At 40.7% G+C, this 25,465-nt stretch overlaps 1 protein-coding gene across 1 annotated transcript in view; it reads right to left on the bottom strand.

The window, feature by feature from the left end:
- Positions 1-1,105: 1,105 nt before the first annotated feature.
- The window catches only part of LOC140476495 (tetratricopeptide repeat protein 9A), a 94,298-nt gene continuing 69,938 nt past the window's right edge, over positions 1,106-25,465 (bottom strand). Inside the window, exon 3 of the mRNA XM_072569203.1 lies at positions 1,106-24,025. Within this exon, the coding sequence (XP_072425304.1) occupies positions 23,946-24,025 (80 nt within the window). The 3' untranslated portion in view covers positions 1,106-23,945. The remainder of the gene's footprint in view (positions 24,026-25,465) is intronic.

Here is a 25,465-nt window from a genome sequence, read left to right as displayed (position 1 = left end):
ATCTTATGCAGGTTAAACAGATGAGATGTTTCCAAGGAGGTGGGCAGATTAAAACGAGGCCTTCAAGGGGTGTACAAAGTGAGTCAGATGGAGGAAGTTGGTAGTTTGGGACGAACTGTTCAATGAGGTAGTGGAGGGTTGACAGTGTGGAGAAAATACACATCTCTGCATTTACAATGGCAGAATCTAGACAAGAGAAAAGAAAGTTAATCTTGTTGTTCTTTGTGATGAACTATTTTCTACTCTGAGGGATTAACATGCAAACTTAGCTTAACTGTTACCTAGAGGGCTATCAATGATGGAAGTTTTCAAATGAGCATCAAATGAGAATTCAATGATTTGGAGCAACATTCTCCTGTGATGGAATAGAAACGATGCAAACATGAGATGATGGATGTCTTTTCTTAAAAATAGCTCTAGTAGAAACCACAAAATGCCAGATATCTGGGCCAAGCATAGAATTTCAAAATCTCCAAAGTATTTCCAATTGTGTTTCTATAGTATACCAGTCAAAGAGTGAATAAGTGTGTACCTTTTTTACTACATGTCTAAATCCACAGTTTGGACAAGCTACATGTTATGCAATGTGTAGAGATACAGCGTTGTGTGAAATTTTAAAGGTCATTTATCGGGATGTAACACTGTTACACCCAGTCATCCTTTCATATAAAACACAATGAAAATATATGTAGTATCTGTTGACTTAATCTGTAATATTATCTGAAGGGAGTATATTTTTGAAACTTCCTAAGATAGTAAATCACATGACTGAGCAATATGGAAAGGATTATTAATCATTTTCTGTGCTGACATAACCAGTGAGTGGTTTCAGCTTCTAGCTGCAGTGGCTGATGCATGCGTTTCATTATTGCTTTCACTCCCTTCGGGTTCTCTGCAGCAGGACTTGCTGATGGAGCTGCAATACCTTGTGGATAGGGGTTTCAGGAGCAATTCAGCCTGGATGGAACTGTGGCCAAGAAACTGCGGCAAGTTTTGGGAAGAAGGCTGGAATTTTAATTTTTTTCTTTTGAAAAGCATACTGAGCAATGAGAAGTAGTCAACACTGAAATATGAGATTGTCCTCAAATTGGTTTCTTTTGCACAGTCAGTTCTTTATTTTAATAAATTAGTGCTGCCAGACCATCCAAATTTACAGCAAACAGTTTGGTTTTCTCCATTACACAATCTTATCCGTACAAAGCCCCCGTACCCCAAAATTCTCGCACATTCGGTATTTTTACAAACTTGCAAAATATTTGCATATTAAATAATACATCGTATAACTAAATTATAAGCTTTAGTTTTTTTTAAAGCCAGTAGTTGTTTTAAGACTGGCCCTGAATTAATAGTCCACTGTCTCCGGTTATGTAAATTAGGCACTCACTTGTACAAATCACAACACTCAAAGTGTACCACAGCAGACAGTATTTCTGAAAACGGCAATACCTTTGCTGAGGTACCACCTGCTCTGCTAATGGGGATACAACTGAGGCAATTGCCTAACTTTGCCTATTCTGCCACTGACAGTCTTGAGCTTGGATTTTTCCAGATCCTTTAGGGGCAGGCTGGGAGACGGGAGGCCTGGCAAAATTGGAATCCAGATGGAAATTCGAACAACAACAAAAACAGTAATACTTGGAAATGAATGACTTGTTGTACTGGTCTGAGGTATGAAAAACGCATCGGACCAATATGCGTCATTCGAGAGTTGTACTGGATTTTTCTCCAATTGTGTTCCCACTGCCTTGCCCTTATTACCATTGACAGGAAAGTTAGTGCTTCGGACATGTGGAAGCCAACTGAGCCACTTAGGTGAACGTTTTAGTCCCACCCCCTGCCTCCCTTGGTATCTTCTGCACCATAGGAGGAGCTACAGCCCTGTAAAGCCTACCAATGTGTTTCAAGGGGTGGTGAAAGCCTCCCTAACTTGCATTCTTATATGGGCCACCCAAAGGTTATTGTCGCAGAAACAAATTTTCCTCCTTCCACCGATTTTGTTTTTAAACCTGGCTGCCTAAAACAAGATTTCGCCAACTTTTGCCATTGAGGTGTGTTTTCCCCAGGAACTACAGCCTGAGCGATGGTCACCACCAGCAGACGCTGCTAACTGTCTCATCGCCATCCCCCTCACGCCTAATCATCACCCATTCCCCGCCTGACCGACCCCAAGGGCCCATCACCTTAAGTGAGGCTTGTCTCTCCTTTGTTACCCCGGTGATGGAACTTGCCTGCAATTTACCAAATCTGCCCAAAGTCATTCAAGTGACTTCCCCTTCTTTTTTAAATTTTATTTTCAGCATTTGTTTCCATGAATTAAAAAAAAGTTTGTAAAAGCTGAATCAAAAGTAAATATTGTTCCCTTTCCTGATACCTAGCATTCCCTGGTTAAACAGGACAGACTGAATACCTGCCCCAAAGCCTCTGCTGAACTTTCAATCAACACCATCTTTTTAAGGAAAACCCACATTATCTGGCCATTTGCCTCTTTGCTGCCTGTGGGAGCTTGCTACATGCAAATCGGTTGATACATTTGCTATGTTATAGCAGTGAATACATGCCAAGAGGATATGATTAAGTGCAAAGTGCTTTGGGGTATCCTGAGATCATGAAAAATGCTATATAATTGCAAATCTTTTCTCCTTTCTTAACCTGCAACTTGCAAGAGCAGGGAAGTGGTCAAGGTCATGGTTGACACTCCTTTCACATCTCCCTTGCCTTTGGATGTAGGCACATTTTAAATTGTACTTCCTGTGATGGCACTGTTAAAATTAACAGCAATATCCACACACTCCTTTCTTCCAACATTTCTTAGGTTCCAGTGCAATGACCAAGTTATGACACAAATATTTACTTTTGATTTCAGCTTTTATATGTGGGAGTGTTGTGGGGAAGAGAAAGACAGACAGTGGAGGAAGAATTCAGCAGCATGTCATGAGACAAGTGAGCTCGAAAAGGAGTGTCCTGACAAAAGATCATTGACCTGAAAGACTAACTCTGTTCCTCTCCAAAGACACTGCCTAGCCTGTTGAGTATTTTCAACATTTTGTGCATCTGCTTCAAAAGGAGGTGAAAGAAAGTTGTTTGAAAGACTCCCTGTTGAAAATGAGTTAATGGTTTCAAAAATCTTTAGCATTGATATCTCGGCGTGTGTGCGTTCCAAAGAAGGGTCACTGGACCCGAAACATTAGCTCAGCAGGTTCAGCAGCATCTGTAAAGAGAAGTGGAGTTTCTCCAAATATCTCTCACAACTAAACGAATGGTGCCTCTGTCTGACTTTCTGTCAAATTGGTCTGCTGTCAATGGGCTTTTTAAAGTGCTGGACTACCGGGAGTTCTCCTGATTCACAGATGACATATGTAAGTGTAGGTAAGGCCTCTCATTCACTGTGCCCAAGTAAACACATCAACTGAAACCTCTTCTTCTAATACATAAGCCATTAGACTTGGGATGAAAAAGTGCATTGAAAAAGCCAAGAGAAATAGTTTGAGTATTAGAAGACACTAATAAAAATTTGCCAAACATATACTTGCTGAAATCCTGGTGATAAAAGCCACAGCATATTCTGAACTGTTGAACACCATGGTATTATTTAAAAGGACCTACTTACAATGTTTCCAATGATTTAACAAACTGCATTCTATCTTTATTCACTTATTTAACTTGCAGAACCTGCATGTCAAGCAGAAAGCACAGAGGGCTCTAATAGATCTATCTTGAAAGGTGCCCATCTTAAGTTATAGAACAGTACAGAAAGGCAAATAGTTGAATTTTATAACAGAGGGACATAAAGAAGGGGGTCTGGAGTTGATAATGCAGCTCTTTGAGCCTGCTCTGTCAAAGAATCAGTTTAATTTATCCAGGCTAAAGTTTCAATAGCACCAAATCCACACCAAATGCCTTGATAGAACTGAAGTCTGATAGATGTCTGAGAGACTGAGAGATATCATGAACGTTGGAGTGATGTTTCTCCATGGGGCATTAGTTCTGGTTCTGGGAGGATTCGCATTCAATGCTGCATCCTTCTCCTCAATGTGAAGCTCCTGGGACTTCATGATTAATTAGCTGCAAGACATTGCCCATAGTCTTGCTCTCTGTTGAGAAAGGTTGGCCTTCATTTATCGGCCCCATCTTTTCTTGAATGCCCCCATATTCACCAAATTCCACCCAACCTATTCAAGAAGCACCTTAACGTCTTTGTAAGAAACACTGTTTTGTCGAGTGTGGCCTGCGTCTGGTATTTGTGAAATTGCTCTTAATTAGGTAATCACACTGTGTGGTACTTAATTACACTGCTTGTTATTCTTAGTGCATTGATTTAACATTTCAACTTTAAATCTCTTTCTGTACACATTTCAATGTTCACTTTTAAAAAAAAATCTAAATGACTGCGTGTTTAAAATGGCACACAGAGGAATTTAAAGTTAATTTGTTTAACCAGCATGTTCTGGAAATTAAACACTGAAATGTTATCCCACTGTGACTCCATTAGAAGCTCAGTGGTTACAACAGTAAAGCTCATAATGGCCATTACTGCCTTAGTTTGGGACCTCAAGAGTTTAGCTCATGGTACCACTTTGGGAAGCCCTGCTTTAAATGTTTAAAATAAAGCACATTCTATTGATGGCAATGTGTTGGGAATATCCCTGACAATAAGAGTAACCCACCTAGACCCATTCCGTTACCCTATATTCACCCCTATCACTGTCGGCAATTTAGCATGGCCAATTCACCTGGCCTGCACATCTTTGGATCGTGAGAGGAAACTGGAGCACCCGGAGGAAAACCCATACAGACACGGGGAGAATGTGCAAACTCCACACAGACAGTCGCCTGAGGCTGGAATTGAACCCGGGTCCCTGGTGCTGAGAGACAGCAGTGCTAACCACTGAGCCACTGGGCTGCCCCCATGAACATATTGCTTCTGTATCAAACATTAAAAGCCACAGAAACTTCAAATAACTACCAAACTGGTAATGGTTCAGGGTGTATGTGTCCCAGCAAATACCTTGTGAGATGGCACATTTTGATGGGAAAATACCACGATTGAAAGAAATGTACCTTCACTATTTCCGAGTAGATATGAAGTATATACTGTTCCTAAAGTAGAAGCTTAACATGCCCGAATGTTTAATCTATATCTAATGTGGCTTCCTATCCAGAGTATCATGTAAAAGCACATAAGCTAGTACTAATGGATATAAAAATCTTCTTGACTCCCAATTCTAGCTGCAAAATTTATCAATGGATAATTCATTGTAACAGTGACAAAGAACAATTAATTTGCTGCTTGCAGGATTTAATAATGAATGCTGATTTCTTGCCGATACCATGAGAGAAGAGTGAGACCACTTGCAAGGGTACTATAAACGGCATGGCCTGCCATAGCTCAATTCCTTCAGCTGCCCCACAAAGTCTCCTTGGATTGCCTGTCCCAGTCTGAATCATTCGTGAATGATAATGGCACTTTGTCTGAATATTACACAGAGAAGGGATGCTGTCAACGAAGACATGATGGAGAGAAGGTGGTGATGAGAGAGAAGATGATGATGGAGAACAAAATGTGAGAGGAGTTGTGATGACGGTGGTGAAGGATCATATTTATATTTCACCATCTTCCCTGTCTTCATTTTACCTTTCCTGTCTCATCTTCAGGAGGAAGGTGTGGTCAAATATAAATGTAAACCAACACTGAGCAGATTGCTGCTGTTTAAAGTAGGGTTTAGTAAGTATTTAATTTAAATACCTTTTCCTGTGAGTGTAGAGTGAGGATGTAACATGTTGCCTGGCTTGAAAAGCTAGTTTTACTGAAGCTAGTATCAAGACACTGACAGCAGCAAGGGCAAACTCAGGTTTGGATAAATCATCTCTAAAAGCAATTACACAACATCCAGCTTTTATAAAACAGCCAGGTCACTTATTGTTGATCACAATCAATGCTTGTGTTGGGTTAAACAACTTTATTTTTCCTGCACTGCAAAATACATTGTGAGTGAATGTGATTTGTGGACTTGGCCAACTCTGGCCCATCCAAAAAGCCTGCAAAACATAATTCCTTGTCTGCCCTAAAGAAGTCACACCAAATTCAAAATGTTAACTCTTTTTCTCTCTCCATAGGTGTTACCAGATCTGCTGAGTTACTCCAGCACTGATTATTTCAGAATTCCAGCATCCGCACTATACCGCCTTTTACTGAAACGTTATTCTTATTACTTTTCCCTCTCAATATCATTCCAAGTCACCTAAAAACTGGACATGACATATTGACGTCAGTGTTAATGTACTACATTCCACTGGGGAGGATAAATGACATGTGTTCATAATGAGAGTCAGGGTCAACATGACGTTGCTGACAGGAAGTATTCAGAAACTTTAACAAGTAGAACAAGATTAGTAGGATAAGTATTGAGACTCCAATACAGACTGGGATGATCAATATTCAAAGGGAGCACTGTAGTGGCTTCCACACTGCTGAGGCCACAAGAGAGCAATGGAATTTAATCTTCTGAGGACTCAATAAAGAGGAATCGTAATCTGAAGATTTGCCCAATTACCTTAGAGTGTCTCATGGAAATTTTACAGGAATCTTCCTTGTTAGTTGTTTGGAGTTCATGGCAATGTTCCCACTAAGCTGCATATATCTGCCTGCCTGGGAGGAGTACCTGGTCCATGTTAAATCCGGCGTGTGCACACACGTGTGAGAATAATTGGCCGAGAGAAAAGAACATAAAGAGAAAAGAAGTGAACAACAAAAATGTGTCAAGCTAGATGCTGATCCATGGTAATGCAGATAAGTCATGGTGTGTGCAGCAACTGGATGGACAGAAGGGGATATCATTTCTTTAATTTTTGCATTAATAATGTAGAATTATTGAAGTTTCTTTTTAATCTTTGCAACAAGCCTTTACAATCGGTATGTAAGTTAGCTCGCTGAGCTTGAAGGTTTGTTTTCAGATGTTTAATTAACATTCTAGGTAACATAATCAGTGATTCTCTGGTGAAGCGCTGGTGGTATGCTGACAAAATGTTTGAAAACAAACTTTCAAGCTCAGCAAGCTTACATACTTATCATCAACCTAAGCTACAAATCTTCTCAAAAATCACTAACCTTTACAGACAATTTACTCACTGCTCATTATACTATTAGATTAAGCTACTGAATAGAATACTTTTAAAATAAGTTTGAGTAAAATATTAAAAACTCCTTGCAGCTTCAGCCACTCCTCCTCTTTAATAAATTGTGAAATTTCACCCAGAGGTTCCCACATGTGGCAGGGAGATGGTCACATATAAACATACCACAGTATTAGGAGAGATAGGTTATTATGCCACTGAACCAGCAGTCTAGAACTTGCATTCTGAGGACATGAGTTCAAATCCTACCACAGCAGAGGGTGAAACATGAAGTCAATTAAGAAACAGTCTGTCATAACTTCCCAAACAATGGCAATTGTTGATTGATTTTTACAACAATCTGATTACCTTTTAGAGAAGGAAATCTGTAATTGTGATCTGATCCATGTGACTCCAGATACATTTTAGTGCGATCGACTTTTAGATGTCCTCTGAGCAATAAATGCTGGCTTAACCAGCAACACGTACACTTCATGAACAAACTTTAAAAGAAAACTAACTTAAGGCTGGTTTGACTTCATTTTGAAGTAAGCTTTTGAAGTAGTCCTTTGCATGAAACAGACAGATCCCTTTTCTGCCCTTCTCTGACCTCTGCCAGAATGCAACAATAGCCTGAATACAACAATAAGAAACTCTACACCAACGCGAGACCACGATGGTCCCCGTTACAATGGAAGGCAACATTTCAAATCAGTTTCTGTGCATTGTGGAGTGCTGTGCTGGGTGGACTCTTCAATAATGTTGGAGAGTCATAGAGCACAAAAATGGGCTCTTCAGTCCAACTCGTTCATGCCAATCAGATATCCTTAAGTAATCTAGTCCCACTTGCCAGCACTTGGCCCATGTCCACCTATACCCTTCGTATTCATGTACCCATTCAGATGCCTTTTAAATTGTTACCGTACCAGCCTTCACCATTTCTTCTGGTAGCTGGTTCTATAGATGCACTGTCCTCTGTATGAAACTGTTGTTCCTTAGTTGCTTTTTTAAATCTTTCCCCTCTCACCTTAAACAAATCGCCCTCAAATTGCAGATTCTAGTTAAAATCCCAAATCATTGGTGACATTCATTATTCAAGATAGCTTCCCAATCTCCTTGCTGCTTCTTGGTTTCCTGGTTTTCTTTGTCTAATCCACCAGGGAAACAAAACAAAAAGGTCAATTGACCCATCAGCCCAATTCTGTCTGTACAATGTCGCACTCTAAGATCATCCTTCCAAAATACACGCAAGTTAAACACTGCTGGATCTATTTGACAACATAGAGAAGCTTGTAGTGCTGCTAATGGAGGCATAAATAGAATTTATCACTTGCATCCAGTCTTTCTGATCTTGTGTCACCAAAGGGGTTACAAATGAAAGATACTTGCTATTAAATCCAATAAGGAATTTGGGGAAAAATGTATTCACTTGGAGAATGGTCCAAATGCAGGCACCTGGAGTGGTTGAGTGAATATCATTGGTGTTTAAGCAGAAATTAGAAAAAAAAACACAAGGGATGAAGGAAAGGAAAGATTGACTGAAACAGTGAAGTCAAGAAGGTACAGTGGGAGGATACTCTGGATAAAGCATAAGCAAAGATCAAATGGGCCACGTGGCCTCATTCTGTGACGTAAATTGTGCTTTTCTACAGAATGACGTTGGGTAAATCCATGCCCTCAAACCACAGTAGCTGTTTTCAATGGAGAATTCTTATCTTCAGTTACATTATTGTTGTTAAAGAAGGTGAAAAGACTTCATGTCCTATTGTTCAGTCTGAAAGCTGAGAACTTTATGCAATACTGTACGGGGAAAGGAAATTACTAAAATGCTCGTTGACATTTCATCTACCCAAACCTGTTCTAAAATTAGCTGCCCTTTAAAAATATCAATAAATACAACTGACCAGACTTTGCAAGGAGAAGTCAACACAAAACTATAGTCAATGAACTTTCCTGCCTGTCTCCTGATTGATGCCACTTACTCTATGTAAACTTTGGGTTATTTGACCTGGGTTCAGATTAAAGTGTCCAGTACATAGGAAATCCACTTATGAAAGTAGTGTTAAATAACTTAAATCTAATTATATGTTTGTCTTGGGTTACACTGTTGGAGGAAAGATATGTTGCAGTCATTCCAGTTGCAAATAGCAGTCATGAGAAAACCATCATATTAAGCCCTCAATACGGGATCCACATATGAGCTTAAACCATGATAACATCCATTTAGAGATAAACACGGAATATAAAATTTACAAGGTTCGTGAGGTAGGAAGGAAGGGAGGAGATGGTGTGGTAGTAATGTCACTGGACTAACAATCTAGAACTCCAGGCTAAGGTCGGGGGATTTGGATTTAAATCCCAACATGGTAGGTGATGAAACTGCAATTCATTAAAAATCTAGAATAGAAAGCTGGTTAACAGCAGCTAAATAATTACTGATGATCGTCAGGGAAAAATCCATCTGGTTCATGATCTTGAAGGAAGAAAGTCTACCATCCTTGCCTGGTCTGGTCTTCATGTGACTCCAGACAACACAGCAATGTGGGTGACTCTTAAATGCCCTCTGGGCAATTAAGGATGGGCAATCAATGTTGTCCTGGCCAGCAACAGACATCCCATGATTGAAGAGGTAAATTACTACAACTCTAATTTCCCTCTATGAAACAATAGTTTGTCCCAATTTAAGATTCTCCCTGCCTTAGCTACAAATAAAATGATGAACAACTATACAGGCAACAGTGAACTCAAATTGTGTTTCATTTTTGACAGTGTTACCAGAGAAAGTGTTGTTTTGACCTCCAGTTGTAATGGGCAGGATTTCCCTGAAATCTCTAAAAGGTTGTCTGACCAAAATGGCTGCTTTCAATGACTGGATTGTATAGTTACCATGTACCACTTTAAAATAAAAGACAACTGTGTGTATGTGTGTGTGTGTGTGTGTGTGTGTGTGTGTGAGAGAGAGAGAGAGAGAGAGAGACAGAATGATTAATCTTAGTATTCTAGATATCTAAGACATCAACCCCAGTTGTCAACCATTGTTTGGACATTTCAGTCGAAATGCACCATTCCATGCCATTCAACATGGTGAAAGGTTTACTTTTCCAAACCTCCCAGTGGCCAATAATATTGTACTAATGGTAAAGATCCAAAAGCAAACATGTCACAATCCTCCCAATGAGAGAGATGTATGTTCCGTTAGAGAAGGGTAATGAGGTGGAAGAATATAAAATATTCAACAAATGCAATGACTCAATGTGAACTACTTTCCTTCTTTACCCCCTCCTCCTTTTCCTCCAATGAAGATGTTTGATCTTGCAGTTCATTGATCACTGAGGATTCAGGTGTCCAAAGATCAATTGTAAAACACAACATCTTGGTTCAACAAAGGTCAATGATTTTCCTTCTCCAATAGGTTGGTGATGTGCAGTCTAGATTAGAGTGGTGCTGGAAAAGCACAGCAGGTCAGGCAGTGTCCGAGGAGCAGGAAAATCAACGTTTCAGACAAAAGCCCTTCATCAGGAACAGAGATGCACAATAGATGTGCAGTCTGTTGTACACGTTAGAGTCCTCAACAAGAATAAGCTGTATAAATGTGAGTCAAGTAAGCTGGAATTCAACTGAGTGAGCTGTTCCTACTCTTCCTAATCATTAATATCTGGACAGCTACTAATACCATTGTGTCCTTATAAACCTTAGCACGTGGATATTTTGGTATGGACATTATGATAAAATCTGAATTTGTCACTGTACTAATGGGCTTTTCAAAAACTATTTCAAAACACAAATTGAAAATCTTGTACCCTAGCAGTATTTTATTTGTATCCCAATAAGTACAGCTTCTGTTTGGAGCATTACAGTAATGTGTCACTCCACTGTGCCTTTAAGAGAAAAGACTTTAAGTGAGTATCAGACTCTCATACAAATCAATGTTAAAGTCAGAGTTATGTTCCTTCGGATATTTTATGCCTGGAATAAAAAAGTTAAAATACTTTACCATTCATGAACAGCTGAAATATTTTACGAGACTCCAGACAACACATATATCACTAACTACAAAGGAAATACAACACAGTTTACCCCGTACAATATTTAAAAATATACCTGTACTTCTAGATTGATCACACTCCATCTAGTGGAAACCTATAGTGAGTGCAGCGAGATATAGAGTCCTTGCACTGACCAACCTCTGTCACTAGATGGACGCCTTGAGTGTGAGTTTAGAACAACAGCCAGAAGGGAATAGTTTCAATGATGAAGGTAAAGTAATGGCAGAGGAAGGTAATGTCAGAAGGAAGCTAAGCTGAGGGACATGTTGGGGGGTGGTGGGGGGGGGGGGGGGGAATGGTGGTGTGGGGAGTAAAGGCTAAGGTTGGTAATTTCGTGAAGCAAAGTTGACAAGTGGGGGAATGGAGGTGGGAGGGACATGAGGTAGTGGAGATGACATTGTACCAAAATGGCCATTACTTACTCACTCTAAGCCAGACTGATTGCATTCTGTACACAGTGCTGCCAATAAACTAAGCCAGTCTGACTGAATATAACAGAGAGAGGGTCGAGGGTGCCTTTATAAGCAATAGCATGGATTGCAGAAAACATACTGACTCAACAGTACCACTGCCCTTTAATTTTATTAAAAATGTGCTTGCTAGCCCCAAGACCAAATGAGCTTACTGATAAGAACAACATGCTGATGCAAGAGAGAGACAGGCAGCCAAATGCTTTTAATTCAATTAATCTCTTCTGCTGTGGCAATTCAATCATTCCCATGAATCAGTGTACTTACACCAATGTATAGAAAATATCACAAATTATCCAAAGGATGCAGATATGTACATTGCACAAGTACAAAATGCAAACAAAATAATCTAATTATTTTACTCCATCAAGTGTAAATGTATTGTAGTAACAGCAGAGTTAATGATTATAGGGCAATTTTACAAAACGGTGATGAAATCTGTCAGAAGTCGTTAGTTGTTATTTCCATTTTGAGCCTTTGAAATGACCAAGTTCACCACATAACTGACTAGCCAACCTTAATCGTCCCATTCCTTGAACTGGCTTGCATTTACTAAGACTTGTGAAGGAAGGATATTGCAGTAATGTGAGAGCTTTGAAGATGGCTCGATTCCTGGAAGAGGTCAAATCTGGGCTAAGGAAAATCAACCAGGCAGGAGCCCTATTATTGATTTAAAATAAATATTTACCATTGCAGTTTTACAACTTTATTTTCAAGCTGAGTTTATAAGCTTAGACCATTTTATATAAGATTAGAAAATACCACAACGCTGTGAAGTCTTTGCAAGTCTGACACAGGTTTAGATTTTTGGTATTTTACAACCCATTCGAGATCACATCTATCTTAGATCAATGGATATGAACACGGCTTCAGATTATATTCATCAATGGTCAGAATATTTAAAGTATAGAAGACATGGTTTTGTAATTTGTCAGAGACAGATTTAATGACAACATAATTTTGCTTGAGGAATGTGGAAAATACAATATTGCTTTAAGTCCATGCATTTTTCTGATGACTACTGTGATCTTTCTAACTCCTAACCAAAATAGTGTGGTCCTCTGGGAGTTGTAAATGGCCAATTATACTGTACTCATGGTAAAGACCTGGAAGCAGTTGTGTTGTCACCCTCTCAATGATTAAGATAGATGTTGCACTAGAGAAGGGTAATGAGAATGGAAGGATATAAAATATTCAACAATGTAATGACCCAGAATGACATGAACCTCTGGGGCAGGATAATAGACCATAACTTATCATCTGGTGAGGAAGGTGTGAGATGTCCCTGCTGCCCTTGGGTCAATTGAGGTAATTAATGGCCACTTAATGGCTTCCTCCCACCCTCTTGTAACAATTTTCTGATGGGTGGAGGAAGGGACCCCATTTGAAGGGTGCCACTTTTCATTTCTTGAACTACAGGGTGAGGAGATCCTTATTTTATAGGTCTCTTGAACCCAATAGAAGTAACACAGTTCTTTCTTACCCCTCCCTCCCATCTCTGGCTAACTAGCATTGCTGCTACCCCACAGTCCAAACAGTGACCATCCCCGCAGTGGAACTTTGGGACCTGACAGACATTGCACTGGGGCAGGAGGCTTACTCCTGAGTCGCGTGTTCACCAGGAGCACGGGGGGTGGTGGCAGGGGCAGGATCTCACTGTCTGCTTCGTGGGTGGAGAAGAGAACCCTGAGGAAATGTTAACGTCAGCGTCACATATTGTCTTCCTCGTCGGGGCGGGGGGGTGGGAGGAAATCCATGCCAGGTTTTTGTGTTTCTCTCGTAGGAAATCATATCATGTTTTGCATATGTTGCTTCAGCTTGACCTCCCTCAGATGGATGCAATTTTATTTCTTGTTTTGATCATCTCTAAGCACCTGCATAGCTCGAACAGCTTTCAGATTCCACATCATGAGCAGTCCAGCTGCTGATTTGAGCGTGTGGCTAAATATATCAACCCAGGCAGAAACACAAAATGTCCTTGTAAATAAACTCAGTATCGATTCCAACTGAACTGTGCTTCACAAATTGAAGCAATAATACCTTAGATTTGACGGTGATCTTCACTTTCGTTTGGACCTTAGGTAGAGTACGTGCCTCCCAAAGTACCAAATGAAGGGCTCGAGTCACTAAAAGCAACATCTTGTTTTGGTTTTATTGACCAAGTGAAGGTCAGTAAACTTGATTTAAAGTGTGAAACACTTCTATGAGGTTTTACTTTTAAATGCTCACTCTGCTTTTTCCTCGAGTTTTCACTTTCATTGTCCCAACTGTCATGAATAAATCTGGTCAAACCCCCCCTCCTCGGTTTTGTCGCCAAAACAGGTGCTTCCAGACACCATGCGTGAGGAAAACAGATGTGACCATTTGTTGACATTGTTGCAAATTGAGACAATATCTTACACACATGGCATGAACAAAGAAAGAGAGAGAGAGAGAGAGTAGGGAGGAGAATGCCAAAACATTGTAAAAGCTCTTACGCTAAATGAATTGAAAGACTGTTACACTGCAGCAATGTGAAAATGTACTGACTCAACAGAACCACTGCCCTTTCATTTTAGTAAAAATGTGCTTGCTCGCCCCCACGACCGAATGAGCTTACTGATAAGAACAACATGCTGATGCAAGACAGAGAGACAGGCAGCTGAGTGCTTTTAATTCAATTAATCTCTTCCGCTGTGGCGAAAATTGGTTTCAACACTCTTTTCTCCCTTTTTACTTTCTATGTAGCTAATGGATATCTGTCGTAGTTGGACTAAATGGTTTCTTTGTTTATCGTCTGTGTTTTGGCTGAGGCAGCAGTTTTTGTAAAAAGCAATCAGTGTCGCCCTAAAACTGATGTTTCTCTCGCATGGAACATTTTTTCTTTAAGAATTCCCACTCTATCAGAACACGGGTAGCCATGTGTTTGTTGCCTGCCCTGGAGTTTCTGTACCTCGATTTAAATTCCACAGAGAAAGGACTGAGATTTTCTTCTGTCGGCTAGCCAGTGTGTATCAGGGTCAAGGTGGTTCCTGCTGTCCAAGAGCAAACTGCACAACTCCAGTCTTAAACTGGCCAATTTAATGGCAGCCAGAAGACTGGGGACCTAGGAAAAAGCGTGCCATGGTTTTTTTTTTCCCCTTCAAAACTGTCCTGAAATGCTGCATCTGAGCAGAGTAAAGGAGCTGTGTGTTACAAAGTGTTCTGACCCACTCGGTCAACTTCATGACCAAAATCCGCTGACCTGGCCGAGAAACAGCAAACCTTAAACTTCCTTCCTTTTAAACGTCCACTATTTCTCCTCTCTTCCACGTTTGGGCACTCGCTCATGTTTGGGTAACGGTTCAAAGGCACAGACACCAGTCCGCTTTCTCAAACAAAATAATTCTATTTTCTGTGATCTCAATCAAGTAGATTCTCAATATTTCTAGGAATCAGGTTTGAGCCCAAATCTGTGCTAAAAGGACGTGGATGTGCTTTTTATGCCAAAGGCCAAAGCGAAGACTGAGGGGTGGGCTCCAGCAAACCAATTTCATGGAATTCCTACAGTGTGGAAGCCAGCCATTCAGCCCATCAAGTCCACACCGACCCTACTCCATCCCTGTAACCCTGCATTTTCCCATGGCTAATCCACCTAGCCTGCACATCCCTCGTCACGATGGGTAATTTAGTATGGCCAATCCAGCTAACTTGCACGTCTCTGGACTGGGGGAGAAAACACACACAGAGATGGGGAGATTGTGCAAACTCCATGCAGCCTTCCACCCGAGGGTGGAATCAATCCAGAGTCTCTGTAGCAGTGCTAACCATTGAGGCCAGTGCACTGTCAGTAACTACAATCTGAGATCAGTATGCCAACTTAAACCATTAAAGGAAAGCAAAACCCTCGAGATTTGAACGATTGATCTGTAGCCACGCACACAAAGCCTTGGAGAGAAGGCACGTCCCAGTTCAAGACTACAAGGTACCCCACAGCTATGGTCAACACCATCACCCACTTTTTCACAGTAACATCTGACATCTCTTCATGATTAGTGAGATAGTAATAAGGGATGCCACGGTCTATGGATCCCAAAAGTAAATGAATCCCATTCCTCACTGCCAGTTTGGGTGCAAATGATGTAAAAGGTGACAGAGTCAGCTCTGTTACGCACAACACACCAAGAACAAAACAGACTCTGCCAGATCACAATACTACATGAATTGCTGCTTTTAGGTTTTGCCTGTTAACTCAGACAGACTGAATTAATGCTCAATTTTCACTTGGGTATTACAGATTGATATGGCATAAGTCCATTTCTATTAAGATATAACCAAATTCTTCCTGTTTTCAGTACGGCCAATTTCAGAGGCCAAATGTACTAAGTAAAGATCTGTGTGAAAATTCTGAGTGTCAATTTTTGGATGCTCTAATGGACTGCATTTTCTAGCACTTTTCTTCCTGGAGAAGAGAGTGGTCAGTGGAAAAAGCTTACTGTAGAGCTGGGTTTTGTCTAGCAATCACTTAGTTTGTGAACTCATTGCTGAAAATAGAAGTCCTCAGATCTTATCATACTTTATATGCTGTGTAAGCCAGTTTATGCAAATACCTTAAGACAGACTCATACTTGTTAAATCAAAGAGTAATTAATTGCTGTGCAACCAGAGACAGGAGCTCCCATCACCACCTTGTTCAAGTAAATTTACCTTTTCCATTCAATCATGGCTGAAGAATGACTGAGCAAATATACCTTAGAAACATTTCCAACAATTGCCCTATGCCTGCCAGTTTAAACAAAATCAGTTAAGGATTTGGGAATTAAGCTTTGCTTTACTTTTAAAAATGAGACCTTAATCAACTACCCTTAGACTCGGGGTTTGTGATGTTACTGAAGTAGTCAGTTATCATTGGCTGAGCTATCATTTCAAGCCCATTCCCCATTGCCCTCAAGAAACTAACAGTGAGACAACCTCTTGAATTACTATGGTCTATGTGGAGTGATTACGCCCAAGGTGCTGTAGGAAGGGGACTTCCAGGATTTTGACACTGAAGAAGCAGCAATAATTTTCCAAGTCAGGATGATGTATGACTTGGAGGGGAACTTTCAAGAGGTAGTGGTCCTAAGCGTCTGCCTCCCTTGTCCTCCTGCATTGTAGAGATCACAGGTTTATGAAGTATTAGTGAAGGATGCTTGGTGATGAGTGCTGATAAGGCCATTAGATTTTTTTATCAATTAAGGAGCTAACCATTGTTAGAGTTAAGTGAATCTTAAAACAAAATAAACGGCCTAAATTATTTCCTCTCCTGTGAACATCCAAATTAGGAGTAGGCCATTCAGTCCCTTGAATTTGCTCAGTCATTCAATGAAGTTATAGCTGATTTGATTGTGGCTTCAATTCCACATTTCCATCCACCCCAATAATGGTTGCCTTACTTGTTAGTCAACTATCTCTCTACATCAGTCTTAAAAATAGTCAATGACCCTACCTAGACTGCTGTATAGGGAAGAGATTTACTTCAATGAGAGAAAACATTTCTCCTCAGCAAGACATTTTATCAAATTGTTTAGACACCAATATCTCCTGATAAAGACAGTGTCCAAGAGCACAGCAGTCTTTTTGAACATCTCTGAGTGACTCCTAAATTGATACTCTAACTCCTTTAAGTCTTGCACAAATTTGATCATGCACTGGAGGCAAAACTAACTTAAATTAGGATACAGATTTCTAACACATGTAGTAGCTCAGAAATGTTGAGGCTGTTGTGCTAAAATCAAGAGATCACATGAGATGACTTGACCATGTCCTTCACTAATCACATGCTATGATTAATCTCCTACAGTCCTTTGTGGTAACAAAAAAATGTTGTTCTATGACATATGCTATAGCTACAATAGGGCATAGGAAGACAGCAAGTCAGATGAGCTCTCCAAATCAGCCCATTTCCAATCACTAAAGCCCCAGGTAGATACATAGGAGATGGTGCAACTTGGGACAATTCAGAATAAACAAAAAAAACCACACACTTAAGTTTAAATTATCACACTATCTTGTTTTCCCATGATGTATAACTAATATTTATGGTTACGTCAAACTTGTATCTACAGCCTGGCCACTATATGGAGGACTGGCCTGGTTGAAAATCAATGAGGCATCATGAAGAACAAATAATTGGAATCATCAGACCTCTGGAAATTTTGAGAACTGGAAAAAAAATGAAAATATTCAATACTCAATTTATTTGCTCCGAGGTCATTAATGAACAGTTGAGTTGAAGAGGTGCAGGTCCAATCCCTTGTCTATGTGATTTTGTCAACTCCAGCACTGACTTTGAGAGTTTGGAGTTAGACAGGAAAAAATTGGCAATATGATATGATCTCCCAATGGTTATCTATATAATGCCAGATGGTTACTTTTGCTGCAGATGAGCCTAATCCTGCTTTCACCCAAATGTCACCAACCTAAAGTAAATTAGTTTCTAACACTAAAAATGAGGGAGTTGGATTAGCTTAACTCAGTAAAAAGGTGGATTTTTGTCTGGGGAAAGGAGTCACTCATGTTGAGGTGGCTGCCAGATGGCTTTAATGCGCTAGCATTAGAAGGCAGAGTTTTCTCTTTCAGCATGTGGTCTCAGTACAGCAAAGGCCTTAAAATTAACTGCAATGCAGTGCCTAACCTAGCTATTGGCTAGAAGCAGCATAAACTGAGTTCGGATCTGTTGGAACTCTGTTCTCTGCCCTCAAGGTACAGCCACAAGACGTGGGGCCATTATTTTAGTCAGCTTCTCTCAATTTCTGCTTTTAGTGCTCTCTCACTTTCTGTCTCTCCCAGATGCTGAGAAAAGTGCCCTGGAGAGCATTCTTCATTCAACTACTCCTCCAGATTTGATGTGCCAGGCTGGTTCTCGGGCAAAGAACCATACAGGACTGGCAAAGAACAATACAGCACAGAAATAGGCCATTTGGCTCTCTAAGCCTGCTTGATACATTTTGCTCTTTCATACTAAAAGCGTCTTCACTTACAGGATCTGTATCCATCTATTCTCTTCCTATTCATGTATTCGTCCAGGTGCTTCTTGGATGCTGCTATTGTGTCTGCTTCCACCACCACCTCCTCTGGCAGTGCATTCCAGGCACTCACCACCGATTGTGTGAAAAACTTGCCTCGAAAATCTCTTTTAAACATCCCACCCCTCACGTACTTTGAACCTGTGTTTCACCCGAGGGAAAAGCTTCATATTTTCCACTCTATCCATGCCATTCACAATCTTACGAATACTATCCAATCACCCCTCAACCTCCTGCCTTCCAGTGAAAACAAACCCAGTCCACCGACCTTTCTTCATAGCTAAAATCCCCCATATCAGGTAACATCCTGGTAAACCTTTTCTGTACCCTCTCCAAAACATCCCCATCCATCTGGTAGTGTGGTGACCAGAACTGTATGCAATATATGAGGAAAGACTGGGCTTCTATTCACTGGAATTTAGAAGAATTGGATGGGGATTGGGGAATAACTCCAAAACATATAAAATACTGATGGGGCTGGGCAAGCTAGATGAGGGAAGAATGTTCCCGATTTTGGGGAAGTCCAGAATTAGGGGTCACAGACTAAGAATAAGGGGTCAACCATTCAGGAAGAATTTTTTCAACTCAGAGTTGTGAACCTGTGGAATTCTCTACCATAGAAAGCTGTTGGGGTCAGTTTATTAGATATATTCAAGACGGAGTTGGATGGAGCCCTTGCAGGAGTGGGATACTGAAATTGCACGCTTAGCCATGATCATATTGAATGGTGGTGCAGGCTCGAAGGGCCGAGTGGCCTATTCCTGCACCTATTTTCTATGTATTGAGTAAATTGAGCAAGTGTGACGTAGCTATTAGCTCCACCTCCCACTTTACCTGCGCCACACTTTTATGTACTTTGGGATTTGTAACCTATCCTTGAGTCAGAATTAAGTGCTTTGAAATTTTTCTTCCAAATTGAAATTGAAACTAACCAGGAAATAGCAAAAGATGTGGAAAGATCTGGTTTATCAGTAACAGCTAATACCGAGGCTTCAGCATAGCAAAGTAAATTAACAAGAGACTATTTCTCAACATGTACAATGGGCACTGAGATTCCCTCAAGCAGAATTGTATAGAGTTATAGCAGACCAGAGCAATTACTTTGACTCAAGACATCCCCCAATTTTCGTAAGTGTGGGGGAACAAATAGACGTTATTTGTTTCAATGTGCTTCAATCTGTTGTATTGAATAAATGGATTTGTGACCTAATTCATTGTTGAAAAGCAAACCTTGTCACCAGTGGTAATGATAAATCACTCGGAATTAGGTGAGCCGCACTTAGTGATTATTTTTCAGAAGTTGTTATCAAGTCTGACAGCAGAGGAAGCTGCATCAACATAGCCACATCTGAACTTACTGAAATGTTCCCAGCTGATCACTGTATCAGTGCTGATGTAATTTAGCTCCCTCACAATTTGTCAAATTCAATAATTTCTCCAAGCAGTTTCTTCAACAAAGCCTACATCTGTTGACTTAAACTATATGCTGAGAACTTACTGATTTCTCAGAAGAGAGAGAATGCTCATAATTATATTTAAAAGAAAAAGGGCATACTGTAGGAAAGTGGTACCTTGACATTTTCAATTTTTTGTCAGGTGTATGTTGGTTCAAGACATTAGTGACCCAAGGCAGCACTAAAGGAGTGCTGTATCATTAGTGGGATGTCCTTTAGATGAGGCATTAAGCTAAAGTTCAATTAGATCAACAAGCTCAGTGTCCTCCAAGATTCCTCCCTCAATTAGCCCATTCAAATGATCGATTAACCAGTCTCTTATTTTGGGATCTCAATGTGCGCCTTCATTCCCTACATAACATGATTAAAATCATGCCATCGCACTAGCTAGCTTGAAACCAGGTAGAAATATCATGAGCTCTCATGCAGTCGTAGTGTCCTTAACTCTGAGCCAGGCCTCAAAATGACTAATACTGGGATTACTCAGGCATACCACCTAATCTAGCATAACAATAAAAAAAAACCACAAATGGGGTGCAGCATCACTGGGTAGGCAAACATCCATTACCCATCCCTAACTGACCTGGAGGTGGTAGTAGTGAACTGCCTTCTTGAACTATTGCTGCCCTGGGGCTCGAGCGACACCCACTGTGCCCCTCAAAAGTGAGCTCCAAGATTTTGATCCAGCTACATTTAAGGAATAGCAATGTGTTTCCAAGTCAGGATGGTTCGTGGCTTGGACAGAAATTTGCAGGTTCCTATATTTTGGCTGCCCTTGTTCTTCCAGATGATAAAACCTTTGGGTTTGGAAGATATGTCAGAGGACCCTTGGACAATTGCCGCAATGTACGTTGTAGATAATACATTCTGTAGCCAATAGTACTGGTGGTGAGGGAGTGATTGTGGAAGGTGTTAGATGAAGTGTCAATCAAGCCAGCTGCTTTGTTGTGATAGTGTTGAGACTCTTGGAGTTAGCTTAGATTACTTACAGTGTGGAAACAGGCCCTTCGGCCCAACAAGTCCACACCGACCCGCCGAAGCGCAACCCACCCAGACCCATTGCCCTACATTTACCCTTTCACCTAACACTACGGGCAATTTAGCATAGCCAATTCACCTAACCTGTACATTTTTGGACTGTGGGAGGAAACCGGAGCACCTGGAGGAAACTCACGCAGACACGGGGAGAATGTGCAAACTCCACACCGTCAGTCACTTGAGGCAGGAATTGAACCTGGGTCTCTGGCACTGTGAGGTAGCAGTACTAACCACTGTGCCACCGTGCCGCCCACTAATAGAGAACTGCACCTATCCAGGCAAGTGAAGTATATATCACAGTTCTAAAACATGCCTCACAGATAGTGGACTGACACTGTCGGGAGTCAAGAAGTGAATTACTTACTGCAGGATTCCTCGCCTCTGGCTTATCTTGTAGCTACAATATTTATTTGGCTGGTTTAGTTCAGTCTCTGGTCAATGATAACCCTCAGGATGTTGACCATGAAAGATTCAGTGATGGTAATGCCAATGAACATCACAAGACGATGATTAAATTCTGTCATTGGAGATGTGTTACTTGCCACTTATCAGTCCAAGCCTGTATACTGTACAGATCTTGCATGTGGACACTGATTCAGAATTCAAGCAGTTGTCGATGATGCTGAGCATGGAGCAGACATCAGTGAACATCCCATTTCTTTTCTTTTGATGGAAAGAAGGTCATTCTTAAATCAGCTGAAGATGGTTGAGTTTAGGACACTACCATGGGGAACTCCTACAGTGATGCCCTGGGGCTGAGATGATTGACCTCCAGCAACCACAACCATCATCCTTTGTGCCAGACATGATCCAACTATAGTTTTTCCCTGATACCCATCAGCTACAGTTTTGCTGAGGCTCTTCAATGCCACACTCAGTCAAATGTAGCCTTCATGTCAATGGCAATCACTCTCACCGAGTTTCTGAAAATTCAGCTGTTTTGTCCATGTTTGGACCAAGGCTGTAATGATATCAGCCCAAGTGGAATACAAACTGAGCATCAGTGAACGCGTTATTTCTTTGCAAGGGCCATTTGATGGCACTGTCAATCCCTTCCATCACTTTGCTGACGATGGAGAGTAGACTGATAAGGATGGGTTGTCCTGCTTTTGTGCACAAGGCAAACCTGGGCATTCTTCCAGATTGTTGGGTAGATGTGTCATTTGATGTATAAATTTTCCAAATACCTTGCTCTAATATTTCCCTCTAATAACACATGCTCATTGTATCAATTGGAGAAAACAAATTTATAAATACTGGAAATTTGAAATTAGAGGGGAATGGCTTTAATACCCAGCTGCTCTGGTACCACATACAATATTATCTTTTATTTTTCAGATGTTCACTGTGCAGTTCCAACACTTTCTTATCCTATAACACATACTTTTACTCTTCCATGCACTGTCTTAAGATATTGCTTGCACTGTTCACAACATAGGCTAATAAGAGCTGAATCCATTATCTAATTATTTGAAAATTGACAAGTGCAGCATTTGCCCTGGCACTTGCAATTTTATTAATGAGTAGTTCAGCTTCCACTCTCTTTTGCAATGTGCCTGTTAGAATAGAAACCGTCTCCTAGTAAATCATTTAAACAACTGTTCAAAGTCAATGACTTATTAATGAAATTGTGAGCACTGACTAACACGTAAAGTCTCACAACCAGCAGATACATATTAACACCCTCAGGTCCCAAGATATTCAAAGTCTACTGTGTTAGAACACACATCTATGTTTTCTGTGCAGTTGCTAATGGACTCTATCACCATGGAAACAAATGGTTATCAGTGAGACCTAAAAACATCCATCTTCTTTTCTAGTTGAAAAATAATACATTTCTCTCTCTCCCATTTCTCCAGCTACCAAGTGCACGTTTCTGTCTTAATTGTTCAACATCTCCACTAAAATAATGGATAGAGAAGCTCTAGACAAGTGCATTATGCATTTTGCACACTGCAACATAATCTCAGGGTAATTGCAAACAATTATTGTGCTCTTCTTCCACTTCGTTTTTGCCAATGCACTTAGCATGCTCAACACTTGTGTTATACCACTTCAATAAAAGTAATTTTTTTAAAATTTAAAGCATGTTTATCAAAATTGATAATAGTTATAGATACTTGTTCCCTCACTGTACAGGTACTTCTTAAAATCTGAATATAATAATTCACGTGTATTATTCTAAACAGGTTCTACGAGCAGCAACTCTCAACCTTCCCTTCAAATTGCTAAAACTTTAATGAGTAAAGGCTAAATGGCAGTGCAAATATACAGGACTGCTTTCTGCTCAAATGTTTTGGATGCTATCCATCAAATCAATTGTTTGACGATAATCTCCCTTGGCCAGTTTTCAATCAGGAGATCTGGAGTTGGCCATTTTGAGAGATTGCTGTGGTGTCATTGCAAACTTACTTCTCTCCCTATCCACAGAGAGTGGTAAACTACTCCCGCTTTCAGTTTCTCTGTAAACTTCTGTTAACAGTCATTTAAAAACAAAAGAACTTTTTAAACACGTTACCTTCCTCAACAAGCGATGCAATTTTAAAAAACAAAGTTCCTAACAAAGCTTGCCGAAATTCTTGTAATGACGTCACAGCCTCAAGATCTTTTCCCAATCCGTTTCTGGCCACACAAAATGCCAAACTTCAAATGGCCTCTGGCTCTGCAGTTCCTCAGCTGGGGAACCGGAGCTCGTCTCATGCAGGCAAGCTTCCAATCCAGAGAATAAAGTTTAATGGCGAAACAAAGCCCACCAGTCAACGCAGCAGTTGTCCTCTCCTACCCCTGCAGTATTGAATGCCTTTAAAGTGCTTCTTTTTCCTTCTGCGAGCATCTGCTGAGTTTCATCTCTGCCAGTTGGATGTATCTGATGACATTTGTATCTGCATTTAAACAAGGACAGAAAAAGAATAAAGTTGAGCCACTCGACACATATAAATTCATTCACTGTTGTATCTTGGATTAGGAAGTTTCACCAACCGTCCCCAACATCCCCTCCTTGGGTAGTGCCAACTTTGGGTACGGTTTCACAAGTACCATCTGCTTTGGGGATCATCCAGGGCATGGCAAGAGGCTGATTCATTATTTTGGTTTTGCCTCATAACTGAGTGTGATATTGTCCATACAAAGAAAATTAAAGCAGTGAGTTGAGAGAGAAAGATTTATAGCTGACTTTCTGGTAGAGTCTGCCACCTTCCCTCTATTTTGGTGCCAATCTGAGTGCTCCTGTTCTCACCCTGACTGAGATCACCCACCTCAGGGCTCACACCCTCCTCTCACTCCTTTCTTATCCTGGCATTTACATCACACAGTCAAAAAGTGTAGCCCTGGAAAAGTACAGCCAGTCAGGCAGCATCTGAGGAGCAGGAGAGTTGACGTTTCGGGCATAAGTCCTTCCTCAGGTACCTTCCTCAGATGCTGCCTGACCTGCTGTGCTTTTCCAGATCCACACTTTTCGACTCTGACTCTCCAGCATCTGCAGTCTTCATTTTCTCCTAAATTATATCACAGTGGCTGGTTCAAAACCCACAAGGTCATCACTGTGTTTCAAGGATAGTCTTTCACAGCAACGATAGAGGTGGGGACACCACACGTCGTCCTTCCTCAGTCTTACTTTGATCCTGTGATTTCAATGAATTTAACTAAAGGTGAACAAGGGAGGCCTAAGGGACACAAATAAATTGGAGTTGCCATCTCCTTTACTAGTGGTAGGGAATCTTCAGTGAGAACGAATTGAAGGAATGTACCTCGAAACAAGGAGAGAACATAAGAAATAGGTGCAGGAGCAGTCTATTTGGTGCCTCAGAGCCTGCTACCTCCCCAACTGCATTCCTATTCTATTAGATCATGGTTCATATGCCCTAAGCCTCAACTCCTCTTTTGTGTCATAGCCCTCCACATTGAGATTTGAAAAATCTATCTTCCTCCTCTTGAAATACTGTCAGTGAATCCACTTCCACAATTCTCTGGGATGGAGGATTCCGGATTTCATTATCCTCTAGGAAAAGAAATTCCTATCCATCTCAGTTTTCAATGAATGGGCTCTTATTCTATAGTTATACTTCCTGGCTGATCAGCCTTCCTCCTAGTGGAAATACCTTCTCAACATCCAACCCGTCAAGCTCCCTCAGTCATGCATGTTTCCATAAGATCATTCCTCAGTCTTCTATGACTCAGAAGCCATTTCTCTCACACCTCAGTCTTTGAGCCACTCATTTGCCATTGGCAGGCATTGAGATTTCAGAGGTAGTAGGGAGATCTAGAAATGGTAAAGAATTAGTTACCGATGTGCTTATAAACAGGGAAGTGTCTCAAATGTGCCG

Source organism: Chiloscyllium punctatum, chromosome 4 (assembly GCF_047496795.1).
Source record: "Chiloscyllium punctatum isolate Juve2018m chromosome 4, sChiPun1.3, whole genome shotgun sequence".
Taxonomy (NCBI): domain Eukaryota; kingdom Metazoa; phylum Chordata; class Chondrichthyes; order Orectolobiformes; family Hemiscylliidae; genus Chiloscyllium; species Chiloscyllium punctatum.
Note: the sequence above shows the minus strand (reverse complement) of the source record. Positions and strands in the feature narration are given on the sequence as shown.